Source organism: Myxine glutinosa, chromosome 5 (assembly GCF_964187855.1).
Source record: "Myxine glutinosa chromosome 5, kmMyxGlut1.1, whole genome shotgun sequence".
Lineage (NCBI taxonomy): Eukaryota > Metazoa > Chordata > Myxini > Myxiniformes > Myxinidae > Myxine > Myxine glutinosa.
Genome location: NC_136265.1, coordinates 187,530,990 through 187,557,457, shown reverse-complemented (window position 1 = coordinate 187,557,457; position 26,468 = coordinate 187,530,990). Strand labels below are relative to the sequence as shown.

Genomic DNA, 26,468 nt, shown 5'->3' with positions numbered 1-26,468 from the left:
ATTTACTAAAAAAAGTTGCTAAAACTTTTGAAACCCTGACCCAAGTATTTGAATGATTTTTTGTCGTTCTTGTGAAGATAGTTGAGTTTTTCCTTTTTAAATTTCTTTGATTGCTTGTAATTTATGAGACTCCTTTTGAGCATCTTTTATACTCTTCATAGCACTGGCAACTGAGCCCACATCAGAAGCGGTTGAACCAATTAGGTCTTTATGTTTAAGAATGGTTGAACCAATACCCATTAGAGTATCAATTATCCCATCTCCTTTATTTCTAAATTGATGACCTACACCCCGTTGTCTCTTCGGTTTATAGTATCCTCTACCAAGAAACATACCTTCACCCTTATAGTATGGCGAAAGGTACATGCCCTCTCCAATCCCATCTTTCGTAATTATTTTACATTTTCCCAACTTGTGTTTCCTCACAATCACCATTATTTATTTATTGGAAATCTTCACGTAGGTGAATTCTGATGGATATAATTTCTTCATGAAAGGAAACCATATGATTAGCTTGATCGGTTATCCTAAAATTTACTCTGTATATGGTTTTTCCTGACACAGGTAAATAGACAAGATTTTTTGGTTCCATATTGAATTTATAACCAATCGGGGTTGAGTATGCGTTGAATGAAAATATTGTATTTGTTCTTATTCCATCATTATTAGCACCATCAATCAAATCACAATGAATTAATACCGAATTTATACCGGAGGATATTTGAATGACATTATCACTGTCAAACGCCTGTTAGTTTCAATCTTTTTTGAAGAGAAACCCAATAGCTCTCTGAATGAATTTTCAATGTGAAATCAACTTTATAATTATTTTTAAGTTTAATAGTTGATTTTGAAGTATGTTTTTGAATATCTATTGCAATATTTTTTGATTCATCACCTTGTTCTTTCATAAGACGGGCAATTTCAGAAGATATTTGAGAAATCTCGTAAGCTCCACGTGAAACTGTTATAGTTTTATATCCACTTCCTGAATCATAACTGAATTTGTTGTTTTTCTCTGTGATATTAAACAAGGTATTATAAGTTTCCATTGACAATAAAGATGCCTCATATTCTTTTGTGGGGTTAAGTTGTAGTGGGTAGGGGAATGAAGCTGTGTAATCACTCGTCGTGAAATTAAAACTAAGAATTGTGCTTCACATCTTATTTAATATGTAATAAAATATCTTTGTATTGACATTTATTAATTATTTTCATATTCATCAACTGATCTAAAATGGCTGAGGCTTCATTAAAACAATTGTTGTTCCCAGCCTTCTTACTACCTAACAGCAATAATAGCCTATTAACTAATTGTGATGGGTCATTTGGAAGAAAGCTAACACCCAAACCCGAGGCTAAACCAAGCTTGCGTAAAGCATCAATAATATGTTTTTCCTTCTCATTCTTCTTACTTTTACCAGCAACAGAAACTCCATAATCAAGTAAGTTTAGTAAATCAATATATGCCCTATCATCTGCATTTTTCATATTCAATGGTTCATTGAAATATGTTGAATCACCCCTCATACTTGTTTCTTGTTTTCCATCTTTTGTTCGAAGAAACATTAATCTGGGGGTTAATTTAACATTTGGTTGAGCAGAACTCAAGAACATCAATTTATCATTAAATATCAATACCTTTTCTTTAACAAGATAGAACTGTGCTGGTTCTTCTGCTGGAATGAGACCTGCTCTGGTTTTTGAATCCGCCGAATATTCAATGTTTTGAAGAGCTTCCACAATATAATTGGGAGGTTGATTTACCTCCAAGTTGCCGAAATAATCCTTCATCATCATATTCTAATTCTCCTATATCTCCAAGTTCTTGCTTCGTCATTTGACTAAAATCTTTGAGCATTTGAAGTTTTTTTGGAGTATATCAAGCGTCTTTGGGCTTCTTGAAAAGCGCTATATAAAATAAATGTATTATTATTATTATTATATTCTATCGCAGGAACTGTAGACGAAATCATTTTTTGTTGGGAAGTTTTTAAAAGCAGTTTAAAACATTTCTCTTGTTTTCTTTCAAACGCTTCTTCACCCGTTAGTTTCTGTCTGCATTTCTTCTTTATGCCTTCCTGTTGCTTTACAACTTTTGTAACTAACTCCTGATGGTCCTTAAATCTTCTTGCTCTTTCTTGTGCATTCATTTTCTGTATTTATTTATTTTAAAATATCATTTCGTATCTCATCTTGTTTCACAACAATATATTTGTATTTTCCAATTGTGTGTTTCGTGTGAGCCTCAAATTCTTTTTTACTACATAACGTAGAGCAATTGGCTCTCCAAAAATTATTTACATCTATTGAATTTAACTTGAATAAAATAAAAGTATTGGCATTGTTTCTTATTGAGCGACGAGAGAGTTGAAAGTATGATTGACTGAGATAAATACAATTACAAGAAGAATGTCTCCCTCTTGTGTAGTAGCTATCCATAACTGTTTGGTTTCTCTCATTAACACAATCATCAAAGATAACGAGGTTCTTTTTTGATTTATCTAAATCTTGGGGTGAAGGTATATCATCCATATTATCACTGAGAATACAAGTCATGGCTTTGGTTTCGGTTTTGATTTCTGTGTATCATAAAATAGTTGTATTATATCTTCAATGTTATAATCGTTTCGTTTTTTTTAAAGTTTAAATAAACCGATTATATCTTCTTTTTGAAGGCCTGCATTAAAACCTTGTGATAGTAGTTGATACTCGGGTTGAAAACTTGACTTTGTGAAAATTATTAAATTATTATAATCTAAAAAGTTGGGGGTAAGGAGCATCTTTAAAAGCAAACAGGTTTTTCCACATCAGCTTGAACCAACTATTGGACATCTTAATGAATTTGGGAGATTTTTATGGTTGTTAAATTTTATCTTGTTTTCCCAAACAGGTAAAAAAATCATTCATTTATATATTTGAAAAACAAGTTATCTAACTTTTTATGAGCTTTTTTAGAAACTCTATATTTTATCCCGAGTTCAGGTTTAATTTCAAGGTAAGCCATTATTTTATTTATATAGTATCTTGTATTAACATTTCCATTAAAATTATTTTAAATAATAAATATCATTAAACCCCTATACATTTCCTCAATACAAATAGCCTCTTCCCTTGTAAGAAATGGTATATTATCATCATAATACTTCACATTCATCTCTCTTATTAATCTTGTAAAGTATTTCATTTTTGGTTCTAATTTAAAAGAGTTAAATATTTATATATTTTTTATCATCATTAATTAAAAGATAATCACAGAATAAACATTGTTTATGGGCTTTTGACTCTGTATTTAATCCCACTCTATCACAAGCCGGACAATTCTCCAATTTATCATATGGAGAATCAGGGAATTCAAGAGGCTCAATATCTGGTATGTCGTTTGGATTTATCATATTTATATAATAAAAGATTCCTTAAACTAAAAATCATCTTCACTATAATCGGTGCTTTCATAATCGTCATCATCTATAATAATAATAATAATTCATTTATTTTGTATAGCGCTTTTCATGAAGCCCAAAGGCGCTTTGACAGAGTGCAAAACATAATGCATAACAAAACATGAAAACAACAATTGCAAAAAGACAAGAATCAATAGGGAAATATTTAAAGCAAAAGGAGGGAGAAGGAGAAGTGATAGTCAGGGGTTAAATGCTGTGGGTTGAATCTATAAAACTACTTTCATAGCTATCATTAGAACACAAACTCTCAGTATCATAACTGTCTTGTGAAGACAAAGTCTCACTACCACTATCATCACTTTTAAAATCAACAAAATCTTCACTTGAATAATGACTCATATTTAATTAGAAGAAAAAACATTACCGTCTATATCCATATACTTTTTTTCATTAACAGATTCAACTACTATATCCCTAATATTAAAGGTAATTTTAAAATGGTTCCTAACTACTATTTAGCGAAATGACATTTCTCCTGATATATTAACATCTTTCATTTCATCAAGATTGACAACTTTGGGGTTATTAAAGAATATAGAAATTTCACCGTGTTTAGAGCTAATAGTTTTATCTTCCTTTTCGGTAGCTTCAGTAAAAGAGTTTTCTTTTTTGATACTTTTACATGTTTCATTACCTCCTCTAGTTTATTATAAATCTCCATAAATAGTGGTGAAACTTTTGTTATAATTACTTTAATTGACGACTTCCCAAAGACAGAGAATGCTCTTCCTTTAAAAGGTATTGAGTAGCTCATATTATCCTTCATAATAGGTTTAATCCAAAAGTTATTGAAATCATCTTTGTTCAATTTCACATCAGTGCAATATATTTCAGTATCCTTTTTAAATGAGGAGATTGATTGAAATTTGTCTTTGTGTTTGGAAACATTGTATTTATTAGACAAAAAAGTGATTGCCAAGAGATTGAGGGGAAAATAATTTACTATAATCTCAAAATAGTATGTGGTTCGGGAGGGGGTCAGACAAGAACATTAAGAGAAGTTTATCATTTCATATCAGCTCAACGGCGATACCTGAACCGAGAGTTAAATTCTAATATAACATTTGTAAATATTCTAGATGGTGATTGTTCTTCTCAGAGAATTAAGTTATTATCTAAAAATGAAACACAAATATTTGTTGGGTCTGTGCATGAGTATAATGAAAAATGGGGGGGAAGTTAATAAGTTCAATGCAGGGAGAAAAAGGGTGTAATTTTTCAAGCCTGGCATGCCTGGCATTTCAAGCCATGGGCAAGGTTTAGGGGAAGTGGGCGGGGCTTAGTTAAAAGTGGGCGGGGCTTGGGAGGGAGAAAAGGAGTGTAATTTTTCAAGATAGGTGGTTTGAGCCAATAAGTTTCCATACTTTTCACCATTGGCTTCAATGTTAAATTTGAGGTAAGCTAGAACCTATGAGTAGTCATTAGGTCAATTGAGGATTTAATATTTGGAAATAGGTTGTCCCAAAAGAGGGTGAAATCTGGTTGAAAATCCAGTGAGTTATTAAGTTTTTTTAGCTCTTTCCCCATTGACTAATTTTAAATTCTATGTGTTTTAGTAGTTGGTAAATTAGCTTCGTAAAAAGTGGACGCAATTTTTTGAGGAAAAAAAGGGGTGTAATTTTTCAAGAGAGGGGGTGTGAGTCAATAAGTTTCCTTAATTTTCCCCATTGACTTCAATGTTAAATTTAATGTGCCTCAGAACCCCCCTTTTCCCCCTACTCCCAGCTCTGTCTGTGCTCTGTCCCCCAAATATTCCTTCAGGTCGCACAAGATCTGCCAGCAAACCTCTTCTGGTTAAACTGCCAAAATCAAGACTCTGCTCTCCTTTACTCTTTTATTCCTCTTTTCTCCCACATCTGGAACGAACCCTCACTCTCCTCAATCCCACTCCTCCCTCCAGGTCTTTAAAACAGCTGTTCACCACCATATATTATCTTCCCTCATCCTAAACCTTGATCTTTTCTACCCCTGTTAATTCACCCCAGATCCACTTTTTTTGAAATACCAACTTCTTTCCTGTAAGTCCTAGTAGTAGTCCATGTGTTTTATACCTCTCCCTCCCACCCCCCACCCCTTCCCATGCATCCTCTCCCCAAGCCCTCTCCCTCTCACAGATCTCCCGAGTCCCTGTTCTCTGCTGTTGCATGTGTGTGCTTCCCCCTCTCTCCCCATCATCTCCCGCTCCCTTTGTTGTATGTTTTGTGTGTCCGTTTTTTTTTTTGTGATTCATGTTAGCTCTTACACGAGCCTCAATCTTGTATCCAAAAATGTTTTGTTGGTGTTTTTGACAACAAATCAAACATACATACAACCTCAACATATGATCTTCACAAAATATATTACTTGATCACTCCTGGGGAAAAAAATGCAGGCAGTGTATTAGCACAATACTTTATCAAGGCTTGAAGGCCAATTTATCTGATTATAATTATTTTTATTTTTTTCAATAAAATATACAAATCCAAGCATAGCCCTCAACCTTCCTCTGGATGAAAGAGGAGGCCATGCAGAGGTTTGATTGCACTGGTTCCTGCACGGACAGAATGCATAGACAAACAAACAAACACACACAAAAAAAACAGTACTCCGATGACATTCTTATGGAATTTGGCATGGATAAGTGTGCCAAGTGCACATTCATACTAGGTAGACCAACAAAAACGGACAACATAAAAATGGACACATATACAAATATAAAGGATCTAGACTGAAGAATCATACAAATACCTTGGAGTAGAAGAAGTCCACCAAATATGTCACATACAAATGCGCAAAACAATTCACAAAGAATACCTGCGTAGATACCTGAAAACATGCTGATCTCTAAGGAACAAAACCAAAGCCATAAACCAACTTGCAATACCAGTATTCCAGTATAGCTGTGGAATAATAAACTGGCCACAATCGGAAATCAATAAACTAGATTTCAAAACCTCACCATCCACAAAATGTTTTACAAACATCAATGCATCCCGAGGATGTACCTGCCGAGACGAGAAGGCGGTACCGTCCTGATGGAGGGCAACCAAATTCACAAAATGACAACTGCAGGATTGGTGGAATATGTAAAAAGTGCAACAGACTACCGAATCCAATTTGTACATGAAGACAACAAACCAGAGAAGGTATCCCTAACCTACCCAGCAAAAAAATTCAAAAAAAAGGTGTGAATGGAAGATGTAACTGAAGAAACTGAAACAACGAGTACAGCCCCAACAACTGCAAAAAAGAAGAAAGAAAAATACAAGACGAAATATCAACAATATACACCAACAACAGGGGAAATGATAATGGAGCAGTAAGGTATAAAAAAAAGAGTTGTACAAATTGAGAGTAGACAAAGAAGGATCTTTGCAATGGCTGAGAACAGGTCAACTCAAATGGGATGGAGAATGAATCATTATAAATGCCAAAGACCAAAGACATTACACCAATGGCTTTAACAAAATGGCAGGAATGGGTCAATCGGACAAGAGTAGGTTCTGCAAGGTGGAAACAAAGTATGAGCCACCTCCTACCAGGATGTAAAAAAACTCATGTCAGAGCAGCTGTACACCTAAATGCACAACAAAGTATGTCGAGTAATCCACTGGCACACCTGCAAAGGTCTCAATATCCCAGTTCCAGGAAACACGTGCAAACATGAACCAAATGCAATCACTGAAAACAAGGAAGTAATGCTCACGTTTGACCTAATGATCCCATCAAGCATGAACATAGAAAACAAAGCATTGCGACCAGATATAGTATCCTTGCAACTTGTACAAAAAAGAAAAGAAGGCATTGCTAATTGAAATGTCAGTCCTCAGCGATTTTTGTCCAAACAATGCAGAAATCAAGAAAATGACCAAATACCAAGCATTCAAAAATGGAATGAAAATACCCTGAAAGCTGAGGAGCCCCGACATTGTACCAGTGATAATTGGAGCAACGGGAATGATAAAAAAAATAACCTTACAGTGATCTTAAAAACCATCCCTGGGAATATTACGACAAACTAATTGCAGTTAGAAGTTGTCTGAGGCTCGGTGATCATCCTCAGTGGAATCCTCGGAACAAAACTTTGAGAATAAGAAAACTTCACAACTTGGTCCATGAATCATGATCAGCGGTAGCAAATACTGAAACGGAGGTGGATACTATGAGACCTGGGAGGACTGGCCGCAGGGGTTGATCCGGCACAAGTAAACCGTCAGGTACTGAGGTGGCCGCAGGGGTTGATCCGGCACAAGTCAACCTTCAGGTACTGAGGTGGCCGCATGGTTTGATCCAGCACAAGTCAACCTTCAGGTACCGACGTGGCTGCAGGGGTTGATCCAGCACAACCTTCAGGTGGAGAGATTTCCGCTGACAACTCTACAAGCACACGAAAAGGCACTCCGCCATGAGGCCTCTTTCTTTCTTTCTTTCTTTCTTTCTTTCTTTCTTTCCTAGCCCCTCCCCTGCCCCACAGCCAATCATAGGCTTTATACCCGTGGACCAAACCACTTGGTCTAACTCAAAGGGGGGGGGGGGGGGGAGGGGGAGGGAGGTGAGGAGGAAAAAAAAAAAAAGGTCACAGACCGTAACAATATATATATATTTTATATATATATATATATATTGTTACGGATCGCGGATTAGATGTTATTATGGGCCGAGCGGATGGTCCACCGCGACCTAACAGTTCCCCCGATTCTTCCCCAACTCACCCGATTCCACTCGAACGTTGACCAAATCGCGCTACGCTAAATCAATGATGGAAAGGACACAACGACTGGGATAGATGAAACGACGCAAGGGGTACAGTTCTCAAGACCTCCGGAGGAGGATATAATTAGTGGTGGAGAAAAGGGGTAGATTACAAGGTAGAGTGAGGTAAAAGACACAGAAGAGATGGGCACTTAAATACAATCTTATTTTATCCCAGACAGACCACAGACAAACGGGACAAGGCTGACTTACACAGGGATTGATGGCAGGAAGGGACAGGTAGTTCGATAGCACAAGGTGCACCTTGGCTCGGGGACAGGATCAAGCACGGTCCAAAAGATGCAGGGAGGCCTCACAGCGCTCGGAGGTGGCGTCTTTCTTTCTCCAAGCTCAGCGAGCATCTGACGTCACCTCCCTCTTCCTGCGCATGCTCAGCGGGGAGTGACACGCCCTCGGCTGATTGGCTCCGCCCCAGATGGGACCGGTCCGCCGCTTCTATTGGGTGCGGGGGTTACCGGGCTCCGCCCTTGACGAGGAGCTGACAGGGAGCCCCTATTTGGTAACCCCGTCGAGCACATGTTCGATGGCGGCTCGTTGGAAAGGCCTGGTGCCCTCCCAACACCCCCTACCAACCAAGCCGGAGTGAGGACGCGCACTCCCGCGCCCGCCGCTGCTGTTGTTGTTGTTGTTGTTGTTGCTGAACCGTGAGGAAGAGCTGCGGGGAGGTATTGGGAGGTCCTAAACTTCCTAACGGTGCCATACAATCACATTCTGGTGCAACGAAGGGTCAGAATTAATGGAAACGAGTCCTTAACTGACATAGACTAAGAATAACTAGCAAGATGTCCTATAGTTGTCTTACATGAGATGCGGTGAACCTGGGCACGACATTTAATGGGGGAAATAGGGGGAGGTCGGGTCTACAGAGTGTTGTTTACAGAAAATGGGACTAGGGAGTGGGGGATTGGGGATAGTTGGGAAGTATTGAGGAAATAGGGGAATATTTACAAGCGGATATGGATGGATGCAAATCCCATATCCGCAACATTGCACCCTTCTCTACCTCGGGGCGTCCCGACCCGATAAATTTTTACCTACTTTAGTGTGGCACTCAGATGTAGTTCCCTCTACTATTAACTCAACCCTGAGTGCGACAGTTTTACAGATGTTCACAAATGAGTAAATATGTCCCCCTGCGACGTTGCACCCTTCTCCTAACAGAAACACACCCACAGGATAACCGAATCGCGGAAAGCATCCTCAAACTAAACATACAGCTGGTAGGGAGCATCATTTATACAAGACTGATATTTACACTACGATCCAGGACCTGTTCTTTGAGGAACACATGCAGATGTTATGCATAGAGAGAGAGAGCACGCATGCCAGCATCGATACACCAACCCACGAGTGCCCTGTGGCCCTATGGCCTTTAATAATGTGCAGAGCACCCCGTCCAAGCACCAAAAGCACCACCCCATTATGCACAGTCAGCACCATCCGGTGCACCAAGAAAGTGTTCAGTAACAATGCACAATTAAGTGTCCATGGTCACCGGTGGTGTCGCAGCCGGCCGATGTTCTGCCGCTGGTCTTGCCTTCATGGAGTGCACTTGGCCTTCTGGCTTCTTTAGAAATAAAGAAAGGCGCCAACCGCGTCCATTTCTAAATTGTGGCCGTCAGGGGGGCCAACTAAAAGTGGTTCACCTGTATGGCATAGGTGCCACGTTGACCCAGAGGTCCATCCACGGGTGGTGCTTGACCGCAAAAGAACTGCGGTCCATTGTAGGCGGCCACAAAAATTGCGGTCCATATGGTGTATCGACTCAGGCAGCAAGCAGCGGAAGTACAGGCCGACAGCTGCGGAGCCAGCACCTCTCTCTCCTCTCTCTCTGCCCCAAAGCCAGATCCTCCGAGGTGGGAGACAAAAGAAGACAAGTGAGTAAGGTGGTAAGGGCGCAAAAGTGCACGCAATTCAAGGTAATGCACACTGGGGGCACATGGGAACCAGGTGAGACAGGTACGTTCCTACCATACGCCCCCCCCCCCCCACCAGGTAACCTACATTGCCCCTCCATTACCCCTTACTCTATCCACAAAACACAACACTACCCATAAACATCTACTTTACACATCAACAAACGTCCCTACTGTCTTCCCCGTTCCTCCCATAAACCAAATTCGTCTTCTCTCCCTCCTAACCAATCAAATTTGCCATTTCCAACTCTCATCAAAATTTGCCATCTCCAACTCAACATCAACATCTGCCATCACCAATTCATCATCAGTCCCTCCTAAGGAGGGAGAGATGGAATCACCCCAATGTCTTATCCACGTCGTGATGCGTCTCACAAATCCACACAGCAATTCTCCTTTCCTGCAACACAGAACAAAGGAACACAGGTGTGGAGTCATCATCATCACCTCAGGTAAGTGGCTGCGTATGGTGCGACAGGTTCATCAATCCTAACTATTTCCTAAATGACTTTAACAACTTTACATTACCCGGGGTCTTTCCCTGCCAATCCATTGGCCAACTTACACTATGGGTTCTAAAAACCAATTCCCATTGACCAAACTGTGGTGCTTCTCAAGTTGGGGTCTCACTCCCCCGATTCATCACTCGGTGCCCCCGCACAATTTCGGTGGCTGGGTCGTGTGACGCTCCCAGCTGGTCCGCCCACCTGCACACCTCCACCACTGTTGTTGCCTACCGAGCTCACCTGCTCCTCACCCTAACCTAACTAACTGGGGAAGGCCCTCTCGCACTCTCACCCCCTCAGTGCCCTCTCTGGCACGGGCTGCCCGATCCACACCCGGGATCCTCAGGCACCCACTGACACTAACGGCTCCCAGAGCCCACCTGCGGCCTCACCTGGCCGACATCTAACAGTGGCGGAGTGCCCAACCATTCACACTCATACTAACAGGCCACATGACCAGCCAATTTCACCACACCAATGCACCCATCCACAATACCATTCTGCAACCGCACCACAAATGCCAATATCCAACCACAATTTACCTATACCTTCTAACTATTCTTTAAACTACCCTCCCCGGGTACTCGTGAAAAGGGGTCCACTCTTCCCCCATCCACACCTTCGCACCATGCACACCACTCTGTACCACTTACTCCAACTCTCTCCACACCACTCATTCTCTGCTCCATATATTCCACACACCTGTACTTGCACACCTGTGCTCTCATACTTGGTGCCGCCTGCACCCTTCTCTCCCCCAAGCGCATTTGCGCTGATCCACAACACTCACTACTCATACACTGCTCCACACACCTGTCCAGTTCTCACACAGCATCATCTCATCTAACTACTCCCCTCTGAAACTTGCGCTTCCCAGTCGTCCCTTTAAACTATTGCGCTCCCTCGTCATTATCATCCACTCTAATCTACCTGCGTCCCCTCTACAGGTGTCATTGTCACTAACTAACCTTAACGTTACCTAATGTCATCTTCTAGGTCCCTACACACAATATCCTAACCCACCCGGGCTAGTTTTCACTGCCATAAACCCCATAATCTATAGCGCATCTGCCCCCACATGGGAAGGGTGGCAGGGATGCCACCCTTACCCACCGTCATACGGCGCGAGTGGGACCTTGTGGGACCACCTCGTATGTGAGTCGTTGCCCGCCTGCCGGACCCCGTGCGTCGCCCCTTGCGGGGTCAGCGCGGGGCCGAACCGGCCGGGCCCCCACAGTACATTACCCCCAAGGGGCTCCCATGCCTCCCCTGTCCCTCTAAAAACTACCCCTGTTGGTGTCGATGCATGGGTCACACTTCCGCAACCCGCTACCCATTCCATACCGCCACAACCTTGCTCACTCACACCTTGCACCTCTCCCATCACCGGACCCTCTCGCTCGCACCCTCGTTCCATATCCTCCGGACCAGCCATACACCTCACTCTTGGCCTCTCACGAACATCCAGGTCTATCTCGACCCCCAAGATTATTAAATCACCTGGCGCATCATACGCACGACCATATTGGTCACCACTTACACCGGGTCCTCTTTCTCTTCGCTTCTCCTCCATCACCTGCGAATCCCTCATCCGGTTAATGAGCACATCATCACGATCCGAACACAGACTTTGGACCAATTCTTTTACTTCCTCTTTTATCTCTTTCTTATCCTCTCTCCGTCGCTTCTTAATTTCGCTCACCCCTTCTTCCACTTCTTCTAATTTCTGCTTCACCTCCTTCATCTCCTCGTGCGCCCCCTTAAGTTCTTCCTCTAACTCCACCTTATTTTTTTCTATATGCTCCCGCACCTCCCGCTCTTTAACCTCCATCACCTCTACCACCTTGTTCATTTTCCTCGTCAGGTCCTCATGTACCGTCTGACACTCTTTTTTAATTACCCCTACGTCCTTTTTCATCTCCTTCTGTGTCGATTTTAAACCCTCTATTACCGCTGTGTTCTTCTTTACCTGGTCCCCCAACTCCTTTTGTCCCACTGTCAGTTGTTCTACTCCCAGCGTCAACTCCTCTATACCACCTTGCAATTTTACAGTCCCCTTTCTCACCTCCTTCTCCATGCGCTCCTTACAGTGCCTCACCTCCTCGCGCACTCCTCCGACCTCCTCACTCACACCTCTTCTGATCTCCTCTCCCATCACTTGCATCTCCTGCCCAGATGCCACCCTCATCTGCTCCATTTCCTCCCTGTGAGCATCCAATTTAGTTTCTACCCCCATTCTGACCCCCTCTATCTGCTGCCCCATTTGTTTAACTTCCCTTTCCGCTTGGTCCCTCATGTCCCTCAATTTGCCTTCCATACTGTTTTCTAACCCCTCTAACCCCCTTTTCATCCCTTCCATTTGATTCTCTTGAGCGGCCATTCTGTTTTCTACCCCCGTTAACCCCTCCTGTATTTCCCCTAATCTATTGTCTAATCCCTCTATTCTACTCCCTAACCCTCCGATCTGGGCCCCCATGTCATCCCTTAAACCCCCGATCTGGTTTCCCATGTCATCCCTTAAACCCCCGATCTGGTTTCCCATGTCATCCCTCAATTTCTCGCTGTTGGACCCCATCCTTTGTTCTAACCGTTCCCCCATTTCTCCCATTTTGCCCCCCATTCTGCCCCCCAACCGCTCACTATCAGCCCTCATCTCGTCCTTCTGCAGGTTGAGGGACGCCTGCATTTGTACCATAAATTGCTCCATGAGGGCCTGCATTTGGGCCATCCCTCCCACTTGTGCAGCGGGTGCGGCCGCCGTAGCCATGTGCGAGGCGCCATTTTGCGCGCCCGCAACCTCGTGCGCGAGAGCGCCATCTTGCGAACCTGCCGCCCTCACTGCTTCGCTCTCCTCTTGTCCCTCAATTTGGTCCTGGATCGACCCTGCCTCACTCTCCTCTACCGGAACCCAGCCGTCTTGATCTGCCATAGCGCGACTTTCAAAATTCGGGTTTTTTGTAAAACAAAACAATTTCCAACTGCTTGTAATTTTGAGCACGTTAAGCGCGCTTCGGGCCTCGTATCTCACTCCTCGACACCAATTGTTACGGACGCGGTTAGATGTTATGATGGGCCGAGCGGATGGTCCACCGCGACCTAACAGTTCCCCCGATTCTTCCCCAACTCACCCGATTCCACCCGAACGTTGGCCAAATCGCGCTACGCTAAATCAATGATTGGAAAGGACACAACGACTGGGATAAATGAAACGACGCAAGGGGTACAGTTCTCAAGACCTCCGGAGGAGGGTATAATTAGTGGTGGAGAAAAGGGGTAGATTACAAGGTAGAGTGAGGTAAAAGACACAGAAGAGATAGGCACTTAAATACAATCTTATTTTATCCCAGACAGACCACAGACAAACGGGACAAGGCTGACTTACACAGGGATTGATGGCAGGAAGGACAGGTAGTTCGATAGCACAAGGTGCACCTTGGCTCGGGGACAGGATCAAGCACGGTCCAAAAGATGCAGGGAGGCCTCACAGCGCTCGGAGGTGGCGTCTTTCTTTCTCCAAGCTCAGCGCGCATCTGACGTCACCTCCCTCTTCCTGCGCATGCTCAGCGGGGAGTGACACGCCCTCGGCTGGTTGGCTCCGCCCCAGATGGGACCGGTCCGCCGCTTCTATTGGGTGCGGGGGTTACCGGGCTCCGCCCTTGACGAGGAGCTGACAGGGAGCCCCTATTTGGTAACCCTGTCGAGCACATGTTCGATGGCGGCTCGTTGGAAAGGCCTGGTGCCCTCCCAACACCCCCTACCAACCAAGCCGGAGTGAGGACGCGCACTCCCCGCGCCCGCCGCTGCTGTTGTTGTTGTTGCTGTTTCTGAACCGTGAGGAAGAGCTGCGGGGAGGTATTGGGAGGTTCTAAACTTCCTAACGGTGCCATACAATCACATTCTGGTGCAACGAAGGGTCAGAATTAATGGAAACGAATCCTTAACTGACATAGACTAAGAATAACTAGCAAGATGTCCTATAGTTGTCTACGTGAGATGCGGTGGACCTGGATGCGACATTTAATGGGGGGAAATAGGGGGAGGTCGGGTCTACAGAGTGTTGTTTACAGAAAATGGGACTAGGGAATGGGGGATTGGGGATAGTTGGGAAGTATTGAGGAAATAGGGGAATATTTACAAGCGGATATGGATGGATGCAAATCCCATATCCGCAACAATATATATATATATATATATATATATATATATATATATATATATATATATATATATATATATATATATATATATATATATATTTATATATATATTGTTACGGTTTTTAGAACCTTCACTTTGTAAATTTAGTATTAAAATTTCCTATGTACATTTCCCCTTTAATTGGCTGTTAATTGAAATGAGTGCACCGTAGCTGGTCCATGTACAAGCACGTAGGCCACCATATACCCTTCTAAATAGTTATTTCCTTATTATGTGTATCAGTTAAGGCTCTGTCTCCCATTAATTGACACTGCATTGCACCGAATTGAAATAAGATAGGATCCCTCCGACACCCCCATGGCCTCTTCAAAGTGCCAGTAACTTTGGGTGGGGTTATTGGCATCACCTTCACCCCAAGACTCCATTGCACTCGAGGTCATCTCGGAGCAGAAGGTGGGAGGAGTCAGAAAAGCGCCAGGAACAAGGCGTGGCTTTGCCAACGCCTCCTCAAGGGGCGGGATCGGTGAGCCCTCGCGACCAATCAAGGCCGAGGCGAGCTCACCGATGGGCGTTTTCCAACAGGCCGGCGGCTTGATCGCGACGCGCCTCATAAAAGGGGGTGGGGAAGGACTGCGGAGTGAGATGCGGGAGATGAACCACAGATAAGAGAGAGACCACCGCAGCTTTGAATCCACCGCAGCTTTGACCACCGCAGCTTTGAGCCTTGACGGCAGTTTCGACCACGGCCGCGAAGCAACGCCGCCGAGCTAACACGATCGAGGAGGGCGGCTGCTCACCTCGAGCCGCGCCGTCACACGAACCGGACCCGCATCCTTCCAGCTCTGTGGACCACCTGAACCTTCCTCCCCTTCCAGCCATTCGTTCCTGCCTTCATTCCCCACTCGTGTAAGTCTGATTGTCGTCTGTTTGTCTGTGTTGTCCTGGGGTTTAAGTAAGACTGTATAGGTAAGCTAGAAATTGCTCTGTGTCCTCCTGCTCCTTCCATTTCCCTGTAAATTACATTTCTTTTCTTCTCTGCTTTGGTTGTGTGTAAATAATTAATAAATCCTGTTCTTCCTTACCCTGCCTTCTTTCCTTCACATCCGTTCGTCCTTGTGATTTCCCCATTGAATACCTGTGGCACGATTTGGCCAACGAATAAGAATCGGGTCTAGTTTTCGTTTATGGTTCGAGCCGCGGCTGCTAATCCGCTCGGCAAATAACATCTTGTCTGCGGTCTCGAACGAGGTTGCTCACCTGCCTTTCTGGAGGGAACTGGGCAGCTTCAGGACTCACGTCGGTCAGTCGCAGACAAGGGGACTAATCCCCCCTTGGTAAGGGGAAAAGGGGCCGACGGTGAGATCCGCAACAATATATATATACAGACTTGGCATTTAATATGGAATATTTTTTTGGTGGGGGTGAACTTACTTTTCAAGATGTCTTAGAACCTAAAGTTCATTGGAATTATGTTGAAATTATTCTAGATTTTGTTAATGTGACCTTTAAAAGAAACAAAAACCACATTTGACATTTCGAAACAAATAAATTGATCCTTGAAAGTGATGTAAACTGATATCGAACTCAATTCATGGACAGTACTGTGTTAAACTTCTGTACGTTTTCCAGAAGTATCTCTTTATTTTGCACATTAGCCAAAATTTTTTTTAACAAAAACGAAAGTTAAATTACGACTGGGATTACGGACAGTAAAATTACAGTTCAGTACTTCGTGTAACCCCCACGAGCATTCAGGAGAGCACGGACATGTTGAGGCATGCTGTTCACAAGATTTGCCAAGGTTTGGACAGGAATCGCTTGCCATGCAGTGGCAATAGCCTGCTGCAATTCACGCACAGAGGTCGGCTGCTGGTCCAAGTGGTCGATTTGACGCGTTAATTCTGCCCACAAGCTCTCTATCGGATTCATATCCGGGGACATGGCAGGCCACTCCATATGCTCAACACCACGGTCAGCAAGAAAGTGTTGGATCATGCGACGATGAGGCCGTGCATTGTCATCTTGGAAGACAAAGTTTCCTCGAAAGGCTGCACGAGCAAATGGAAGCAATTTTTCTTCCAGAATGGCCCTGTACTTGAACTGGTTTTGGTTTCCATTCAGAACAACCAGGTCAGTTTTGCCCCCTGCATGAAAAGCAGCCCAAACGGTCACCCCACCACCTCCAGCTTGGACTCTTGGCACTATAAAATCTTTGTTGTAGGCTTCATGCACTTGTCTGCGCACTCGGACGCGGCCATCTTGACGATAGACCAGAAATCTAGACTCGTCACTGAAGATCACGTGATTCCAGTGTCCTGGCTGCAATTGACGGTGCTCTCTGGCCTACTGCAATCGGCGCTGGCGGTGTTGTCTGGTCAGGCGTGGCTTTCTCAGGGGACGCCTGGCAAGATAGCCTGCTTGAACCAGTCGTTGGTTGACTAGCCTTCTGGATACAGGCACATTTGTCAGTTGCTGCCACTCAGCCCTAAGCCGATTAGCTGACTTGGTACGGCCATTGCGGACCAACCGGTGCAGCTGGCGATCATCCCTCCTTGTGGTTCTGCGGTGATGTCCTGGCCTCGGTATTGGAGTAGGGACACCTCTCTGAGCATTTCGTTTCAGGATCTTTGACACCTGACCTTGAGTGATGCCATACTGCCAAGCAATAGCATGCTGTTTCATGCCGTAATTTCGTAAAGCCACCACTCCATGACAAACAGCATTGTCGAGTTGACGGACCATCTCCAGAGGAATCGGCAATAACTTTTGGAGACGTGCAGCCGTTGTTTTCCACTAATACAGAACGCAACAACCCTTGTATACCCGACTGTGAAGCCAATCATCAAATGCACCTGTCCGTACATTTTGCCACGCCACCTGTGATATAATCCTGTTGTTGACTTCTTGCTGCGACAGACAATCAGTGACATGGTTCTTTTAACAAATGAATCACCAAAGTGTAAAAGAAACTCACCAGATTGATATACTGAGTTAAGAAAGTAAACCCGTCAAGAAAAAAAAAAAAATTCCATATTAAATGCCAAGTCTGTATATATGAATAAGACATTTTATATCTAACTCCATATATGTATAACAAGCTCCATATATATATATATATATATATATATATATATATATATATATATATATATATATTACAATTCAAGTCATGAAAACAAGACATTTTTGGGAATGTCTCTTCAGCAAGTCAGCTATTTATTCATTCATTTTTTAGCCCCAAAACCTACCCCACTAACCTACCTAGCCCCAAAATTTCCATCCTTTCTCCAATAGAGGAGTGACGACCTACATGGAATCTCAATAATCTCATCACAAAGTTATTGGCTGTTACTTTGCTTCTTTTCTTTAACATATCCCTCAATAAGGGAGCTCGATCTGATCCCCTTACTTTGGAGCTTGACAAAAACGTCCTTCATCGACTGTCCAAGGAAAGTTCCGAAGGTAGCCATTAATGTGCTTTGGAACACAAGCAGGACATAAGTACGCTGAAGTCTTGTGAGTAAGAGCATTGCTTTGTAGTCGATGTTGAACTACTAGTCGTAGTTACAGCACTAACCCTTTGTTTCGGTGTGCCTGTCTTCAGTGTGGGTGTACAAGGCAAAGGCTCGTCAGGATTTCATTGCTCCAGACTGCCGATACCTGTCCTTCAAGAAGGGCACTGTGCTCTACGTGTTCCACTTACTAAGTGGTATCCGTGAGGATCTCTGGGCAGGGACGGTGTGTACATACGTGATACCTTTTGTTGGATACGGATCAACCTTTGGAGTAGTTATCTCGCTCTGACATGCTTCCTTTTTTGTGCACAATCGTCTTCTAAATATTGTAGTCTGGTTGGTATATTCAAGTTGGAACACATTTTTCCGTACATTAATAGATATTGAACAGCGCATCAAAGGAATTGTGAAGATTAGAAAACAGCTAATTTTGAACGCCAAATGAAGTTTCTTTTCACAGACAGTTAACTGTGTTGCCAAATTCATAAAAATGTGTATTTTGGCTCAAGTTCCAGCTGCTTCAAAGTTTTTTTTGTTTTTTTAAAATCGGTCCTCATTTGACACGAAGTTTCAGAATCAGTGGGGAATGTTAAATGAATGAATACCCACACGATATGTTGGATTCCCTGGAAAAGTTTTATTTTATTATTGTGTTCAGAAATTCCACAGTAGAGGGTTAACATTCCACGAAAGCATAGCACTCACCAATGCTTGCACAAGTAGTCCATTTTCATTTGTTAAATAGAGGTCGATTGTCTGTTTCCCTGTTTGACGTTCCCATCTGAGCACTTGCTTCGCGATTCTGGAATTCCAGGTTTATATCTACTAAACTGTGTTGATTTGTTTATTATGTACTAATACCTTTCAGACTCATCTAGAGGCCGTAAACTGACGTCCCCTAACGTCATTGTGTCACAAGTGACATACATGTACCAGCTCCTCCCTGAGTCATCTATCACAGTAGATATATAAATAAATAAATTCTGTGTCTGTAAAACATGAACCCACTTCACAGACAGTTAAAACCTATCCAGAAACAAAAGAAACCGACTTTGATGATGTAAATTGGGGGAATGCATGTGTTAACACCAGTGCAGTGCAATAGCACCACCGCATGGAGTTACCTGAAATAATCTTGATTGTTTTGGATTTGTTTCAACTTCCAGGTTATTAAATTTTTAATTTCTCATTGTCATTGCTAAAGGTTGGCAGATTTGTAAACCATAATGATGAGTGTTGTGGGCCCATTGTGCTAGGGATAAAATAGCATATGTAGGTAGACAGTTCGACAAATATTATTTCTCAAAATAAAGAACTAGAACGCCACTCAGTGGAGCGCATACTCCCGCCGTGGGTTTAGTTGGAATAATACGTTTTGTTTAACGTCCCCTCTCCCCAAAACAATAAATGAAAAAGAAAGTAGGCCCTTTCCATCAGAGAATTAATTTTGATATATCTCGGAATTGGAGGAGAAAAACATCATTTATGAATAAGAATAAAAGCTTAAATGCAGTGAAACAGGAAAAAAATCTTTCCCAAAAAAATTCCCCCCAAAAATTCCTGGATTTTTTTTTTTTTTTTTTTTTTTTGTATACAAGATCGAGGCTCGTGAAAGAGCGAACATTAATCACACAGAAAGACAAACCGACACATAAAACATATAACATCGGGAGCGGTAGACAAGATGGGGAGAGAGGGGGAAGGACACAAACACAACATTTGAGAGCAGGGACCGAGAGACATGGAGACATCGAGAGATCTGAGAGAGGGCGAGGGCTTTGGGGGGGGGGCATGGGAAGGGGGCGGTGGGAGAGGTATAAAACATATGGACACTGCCAGGACTTCCAGGAAAGAAGTTGGAATTTCAAACAAGGTGGATCTGGGGTGAATTAGCGGGGGTAGAAAAGATCAAGGTTTTGGATGGGGGAAGATAAGAGATGGTGGTGAACAGCTGTTTTAAAGACCTGGAGGGAGGAGTGGGATTGAAGGGAGTGAGGGAGTTTGTTCCAGAGGCGGGAGAAAAGAGGAATGAAAGAGTGAAGGTGAGCAGAGAGCCGAGATTTCGGCAGTTTAACCATCAGAGGGTTGCTGGCAGATCTTGTGCGACCTGTAGGAATATTTGGGGGACAGAGCACATGATCTGGATGATCCCTGTACATGATCTGGATTAATATCCTGAGCTTCACCAAAAACTAACTTCACCAAACCAAAAAAAAACTCCCTGGCTGGAGTAATAAACCTGAAAATCGCAGACCCAGAACCAGAATTATTTATTTGGTTTGGGAAGCCCATGCGAGGTTTCTTCTTCTTCAGCCTCTCACAACCCTGGGTGAATATGCGATCTTTTAAAAAAAAAGTTCGAATTTTGCCAAATCTGTTTTATTCGTTTGTTAATATACCTCAGCCATTGACAAATCTGGAATTATAATTTTATTTGAGGTTCAAATTAACCCGGGACATTGTGTCAAACGATGCCTGCAAGTCTGTACATGTGATAAATAATTAATCGTCCACAGTCGAAGACTCTTCTTCTTCACGCAATAACAACTTCCAGCTTCCAGACCGTACATGCAATCGTCTTCAAATTTTGCACACTTGTTACTCTTCATGACTTCTACTACAATATGAAGTTTCACGTCGATCAAGGAAGTGGTTCTGAAGTGGTTCAAGAGATGTGTTTTTATTATTTGTGTTTAATTAACGATATCTGCCAAACCACGTGACCTATCACAAATTCCAAAAGGGCATTTTAGTAGACTGATATGCTGAACAGATTTGTGAAGTTTCCCCTCGATTGGATCACAAATGAGGGAGGAACTAGGTTTTAAATATTTGTGCTTAAAAACGTCATAACTCTGAAACCATGTGATGCATGACGTCATGCTCGCTGACTTTTTTTGTTCGTCATGGGTATGCGATTCTGCCTGCAAAGTTTGGCCTCGATCTGTTCAGCCGTTTTGGAGAAAATTGGATTTTAGTGTTTTCACTCAAAACAATATGGCAGCCGAACTACGTGACCTGTGACGTCATAATTACCATTAAAATATTCTGCAAACCGAGTCCCTCCTGTGGTAAAAATCTGCTCTCAATCGGTCCAATTATTGCAGAGAAAATGGTTTTTAAAGGAAAACAGAAAAAAAATTCTTGAAAAAAATCCCAAAAATACTTCCTGGATCCGGAATAATTTCCTGAGCTTCACCAAAAACTAATCAATTCTTCCTTATCCCAAGTGCAATCATCCCACCAACTTTCATCCAAATCCGTTCAGAACTTTTCCAGATATCTTGTTCACGAACACACACGCACACTCACACGCACACGCACACACACACACACGGACACGATCGAATGCATTACTCCCTAGCGGGAGTAATAAATTGTGATGCACATACTTCGCTATTCAAAAAAATCCCCAAAAAACAACCATTTGTTTTTCTATTATAATATCCAAAATCTTATTGTTATTGTTCTTCTTAACAATGGGGAATTGGAAAGTTGGAGAGAACAAATGAATGTGATGAAATTAGGAAATCGGTGGGGAGGGGTTTAGTGGTAGGTAATGGGAATGTGAGAGGGGCAAGTGTTTAAATGCCATTTTCAATAAAAAAATACATCACATTTATTTATCATAAAGAATGCACACCTCCACATCAGGAATAACCAATTTCACTATCGAGCAACAGTTTGGTTTATAAATAAAGTTAAATAAAGCTTTATAATCTTTTTACCTCTGCCACCAAAGGTGGATGGAGGTTATGTTTTCAAACCTGTCTGTTTGTCTGTGAACAAGATGTCTCAAAAAGTTATGGACGGATTCGGACGAAATTTGGTGGAGAGTTTGGGGATGTGACGAGGACTAAATGATTAGATTTTGGGGAAGATCCAGAACTGGATCCGAATCTGGATCCAATAATGTTTTAAAATTATTCTTCTCCATTGAGAGATGGGGGAAAAACGATATATAGCATGATATGTCAAAATGTTGTGGGCAGATTCAGATGAATCTTGTTGGGCATGTTGGGTATGTGACAAGGCCGAATTGATTTGATTGTGGTCAACAAGGTGAAGTCCACAAAGGTGAAGTCCACTAAGTTATAATCTCTAGTACTCAAAAGTTCAATAATCACTCTTGCAGCATCCATGGATGATGCAACTCGTTTGTGATGATACTCTCATACATAGAACCACATTAAAGCATAATAATTTTAATTTTATTTTCTCACAACGAGAACAACACTCTTCGACGTCACAACGTCGACCGATATGCCTCCTCCCACGTTATAACATCATTATAATACTTTTACCAAGTTTGACTTAAATCCATTCAGTTGTTCTCAAGTTATCACATTTTACCTGACATGACCTCTGACCTTTGACCTCTTGCCCCCAAAATCTAATCATTTCATCTTTACATCATAATATATACCTGTACCAACTTTTAATTTAAATCCCTTCAGCTGTTCACAAGTTATCACATTTTTACCTGACATGACCTCTGACCTGTGACCTCTTGACCCACAAATTTAATCAGTTCATGTTTACATCATTATATATACCTGTACCAAGTTTTAATTTAAATCCCTTCAGCTGTTCTCAAGTTATCACATGTTACCTGACATGACCTCTGACCTTTGACCTCTTGACCCCAAAATCTAATCATTTCATCTTTACATCATAATATATACCTGTACCAAGTTTTAATTTAAATCCCTTCAGCTGTTCACAAGTTATCACATTTTTACCTGACATGACCTCTGACCTGTGACCTATTGACCCCAAAATTTAATCAGTTCATGTTTACATCATTATATATACCTGTACCAAGTTTTAATTTTAATCCCTTCAGCTGTTCACAAGTTATCACATTTTTACCTGTCATGACCTCTGACCTTTGGCCTTTGACTTCTTGACCCTAAAATCTCATCAGTTAATCTTTACATCATTATACATATCTGTACCAACTTTAAATTAGATCCCTTTAGCGGTTGTCACATTATAGACCTATAAGAGACTTTGACCTCTTGACCTCTTGACCCAAAAATCTAATCAGTTAATCTTTACATCATCATACATACCTGTACCAAATTTGAATTAGATCACTTAAGCCATTGTCCAGTTATAAACCCATAACAGACTTTGACCTCTTGACCCCAAAATCGAATGAGTTCATCTTTACATCATTCCACATAATTGTAGCAAATTTGGTCAGAATCACTTCACTGGTTCACAAGTTATCGCGGTAATAGGATTTTTTTTACCTAACATGACTTCTGACTTTTGGCCTTTGACCTCGTGACCCCAAAATCTAAGCAGTTCATCTTACACCACTCTACATACCGTAAAACTTCGAGTATAACGCGCCCCGTGCATACACGCACCCCCAACTTGTACTTTTGTCGCAGTGTAAAAATCTATAGACCTATATATAATACGCACGCCCATTTCAGCACTCAATTACTCAAATGAAAAAAACATCAACGGAAAACATGTTATTACATCTGTCAAAAATGATGAAGTCCATCTCAACAACGACTGTTGGCCATGATTTCATAATAGTTGAACAGAGCGGCGCTAATGAATGAATATCCCGGCAAGTCAAGGAACTAAATTTACGACAGTCGTAAATCGTGTCAATCACGATGTTCAGTTGTGATTGCGCAAAGTTTATACATAGCAGCACATCTATATAATAATAGCGTAAGGACTCGACTTTGTTATCCCTTTTACACCGCACCGAGTGACCCGATGACCACGGCACTAATGGATTTACGATCTACGAACCGCGCTCTTTGTTTATCATGTACAGCCATACTCAAAAAAATCTGAATTAGCCGACGTTGGGGCCTAAAAGCATCCGATTAACTGCCGATACGACGCCATCTTATTGGCGTCTGCTGGGCGAAGGCGAAGCAAGCCGTCCGCTGATTGGACAGTCGAAGGCGACAGCAAGCCGTCCACTGAGTGGACAATCCTGAGCATGCATTTGTGCCGGTGTCGTCGATCGCGGTGCACGCTTCCTACTGCTCTGCCTTGACATTGACGCTTACCAATACGCCAGTATGGGGCTAATTCCAGTCGATTTACTAATCCGTTCATTTTTTAAAAGTCTATGGTTCTACTGCTGCTCCTTTCCATTGACACATACCACTGCGCCAGTGTGGCCAGAGTGGTGCTATGCCGATTCCTATCACGAATCCATTCATTTTTCAAAAGTATATCGTAGCGTTGTCATGTAAGTAGATTGCAATAAATACGTTGTTCATATACGCACTCTTCATTCTCATCTTTCTTCCTAACTCTTACTCGGACAAGCAAATCCCCTATGCCATCCATAATGGTACACTCTATCCACACACCACATCCTCCCTACCGTGGATGTTCCACGTATTAAATAAACGGCGGAAGTCGGACAGCAAAATCCAATGAAACAAACCGTGTAGCCTATTGTCGAACGACAATCACGTGGTAATCAAGTTGCTGATAATTGGATATATTTTATTATGAAATCCAAGTGTTGTTTAACAGCTTCATTCAGTTGTTCATAAGATTTACCAGCGACTTCTATTTCTACTAGTTTTCTTACCTTAATTAACCATGAGTTCTCGCCGACGATCATACACCGCAGCTCCAAAACTAAACATTGAAAAACTAAACATTGTTCGATACGCTGAAGATCACGGCAACAGAGGTGCTGGGCGGGAATTCGACGGAATACCTGAGGTGAACATCAGACTATGGACAAGAGGGAATTCGACGGAATACCTGAGGTGAACATCAGACTATGGACAAGAGGGAATTCGACGGAATACCTGAGGTGAACATCAGACTATGGAGATGAGGGAATTCGACGGAATACCTGAGGTGAACATCAGACTATGGAGATGAGGGAATTCGACGGAATACCTGAGGTGAACATCAGACTATGGACACGAGGGAATTCGACGGAATACCTGAGGTGAACATCAGACTATGGACACGAGGGAATTCGACAGAATACCTGAGGTGGACATCAGACTATGGACATGAGGGAATTCGACGGAATACCTGAGGTGAACATCAGACTATGGACATGAGGGAATTCGACGGAATACCTGAGGTGAACATCAGACTATGGACAGGAGGGAATTCGACGGAATACCTGAGGTGAACATCAGACTCTGGACATGAGGGAATTCGACGGAATACCTGAGGTGAACATCAGACTATCGACATGAGGGAATTCGACGGAATACCTGAGGTGAACATCAGACTATGGACATGAGGGAATTTGACGGAATACCTGAGGTGAACATCAGACTATGGACAAAAGGGAATTCGACGGAATACCTGAGGTGAACATCAGACTATGGACACGAGGGAATTCGACGGAATACCTGAGGTGAACATCAGACTATGGACACGAGGGAATTCGACGGAATACCTGAGGTGGACATCAGACTATGGACATGAGGGAATTCGACGGAATACCTGAGGTGAACATCAGACTATGGACATGAGGGAATTCGACGGAATACCTGAGGTGAACATCAGACTATCGACATGAGGGAATTCGACGGAATATCTGAGGTGAACATCAGACTATGGACAAAAGGGAATTCGACGGAATATCTGAGGTGAACATCAGACTATGGACATGAGGGAATTCGACGGAATATCTGAGGTGAACATCAGACTATGGACAAAAGGAAATTCGACGGAATACCTGAGGTGAACATCAGACTATGGACACGAGGGAATTCGACGGAATACCTGAGGTGAACATCAGACTATGGACACGAGGGAATTCGACGGAATACCTGAGGTGAACCACTGAACCTCTGACTATGGAGACCACAGAAGGAGCCTTTGCAGTCGCTCCCATAAAGCAAAATGGCCGAACAGGGTCATGCGGCCGCCCATCCCGAGCTTGTTGCCAAACTGCTCGATTGGGTCACAGATCGTCGGCACCAAGGCGGTGATGTCAGCATTTCGGGGGTGCGTGTGAAAGCTGTCATGCTTGCGAAGACGTTGCCAAACATGGTCACCTTCAAGGCGTGACGTGGATGGGGAGATCGTTTTATGAAGCGGCAGGGTCTCTCCGTCCGTCGTCGAACGACCATCGCGCAGAAGTCCATTCCAACGTCCATTCAATTACCGGTATAATTTTTTGCATTATTA

At 42.7% G+C, this 26,468-nt stretch overlaps 1 protein-coding gene across 1 annotated transcript in view; it reads left to right on the top strand.

Annotated features, from left to right (window-relative positions):
- Positions 1-26,468, top strand: part of LOC137426593 (uncharacterized) — a 276,611-nt gene that overhangs the window by 33,983 nt on the left and 216,160 nt on the right. The window contains exon 2 of the mRNA XM_068115254.2: positions 18,401-18,534. Within this exon, the coding sequence (XP_067971355.2) occupies positions 18,401-18,534 (134 nt within the window). The remainder of the gene's footprint in view (positions 1-18,400; positions 18,535-26,468) is intronic.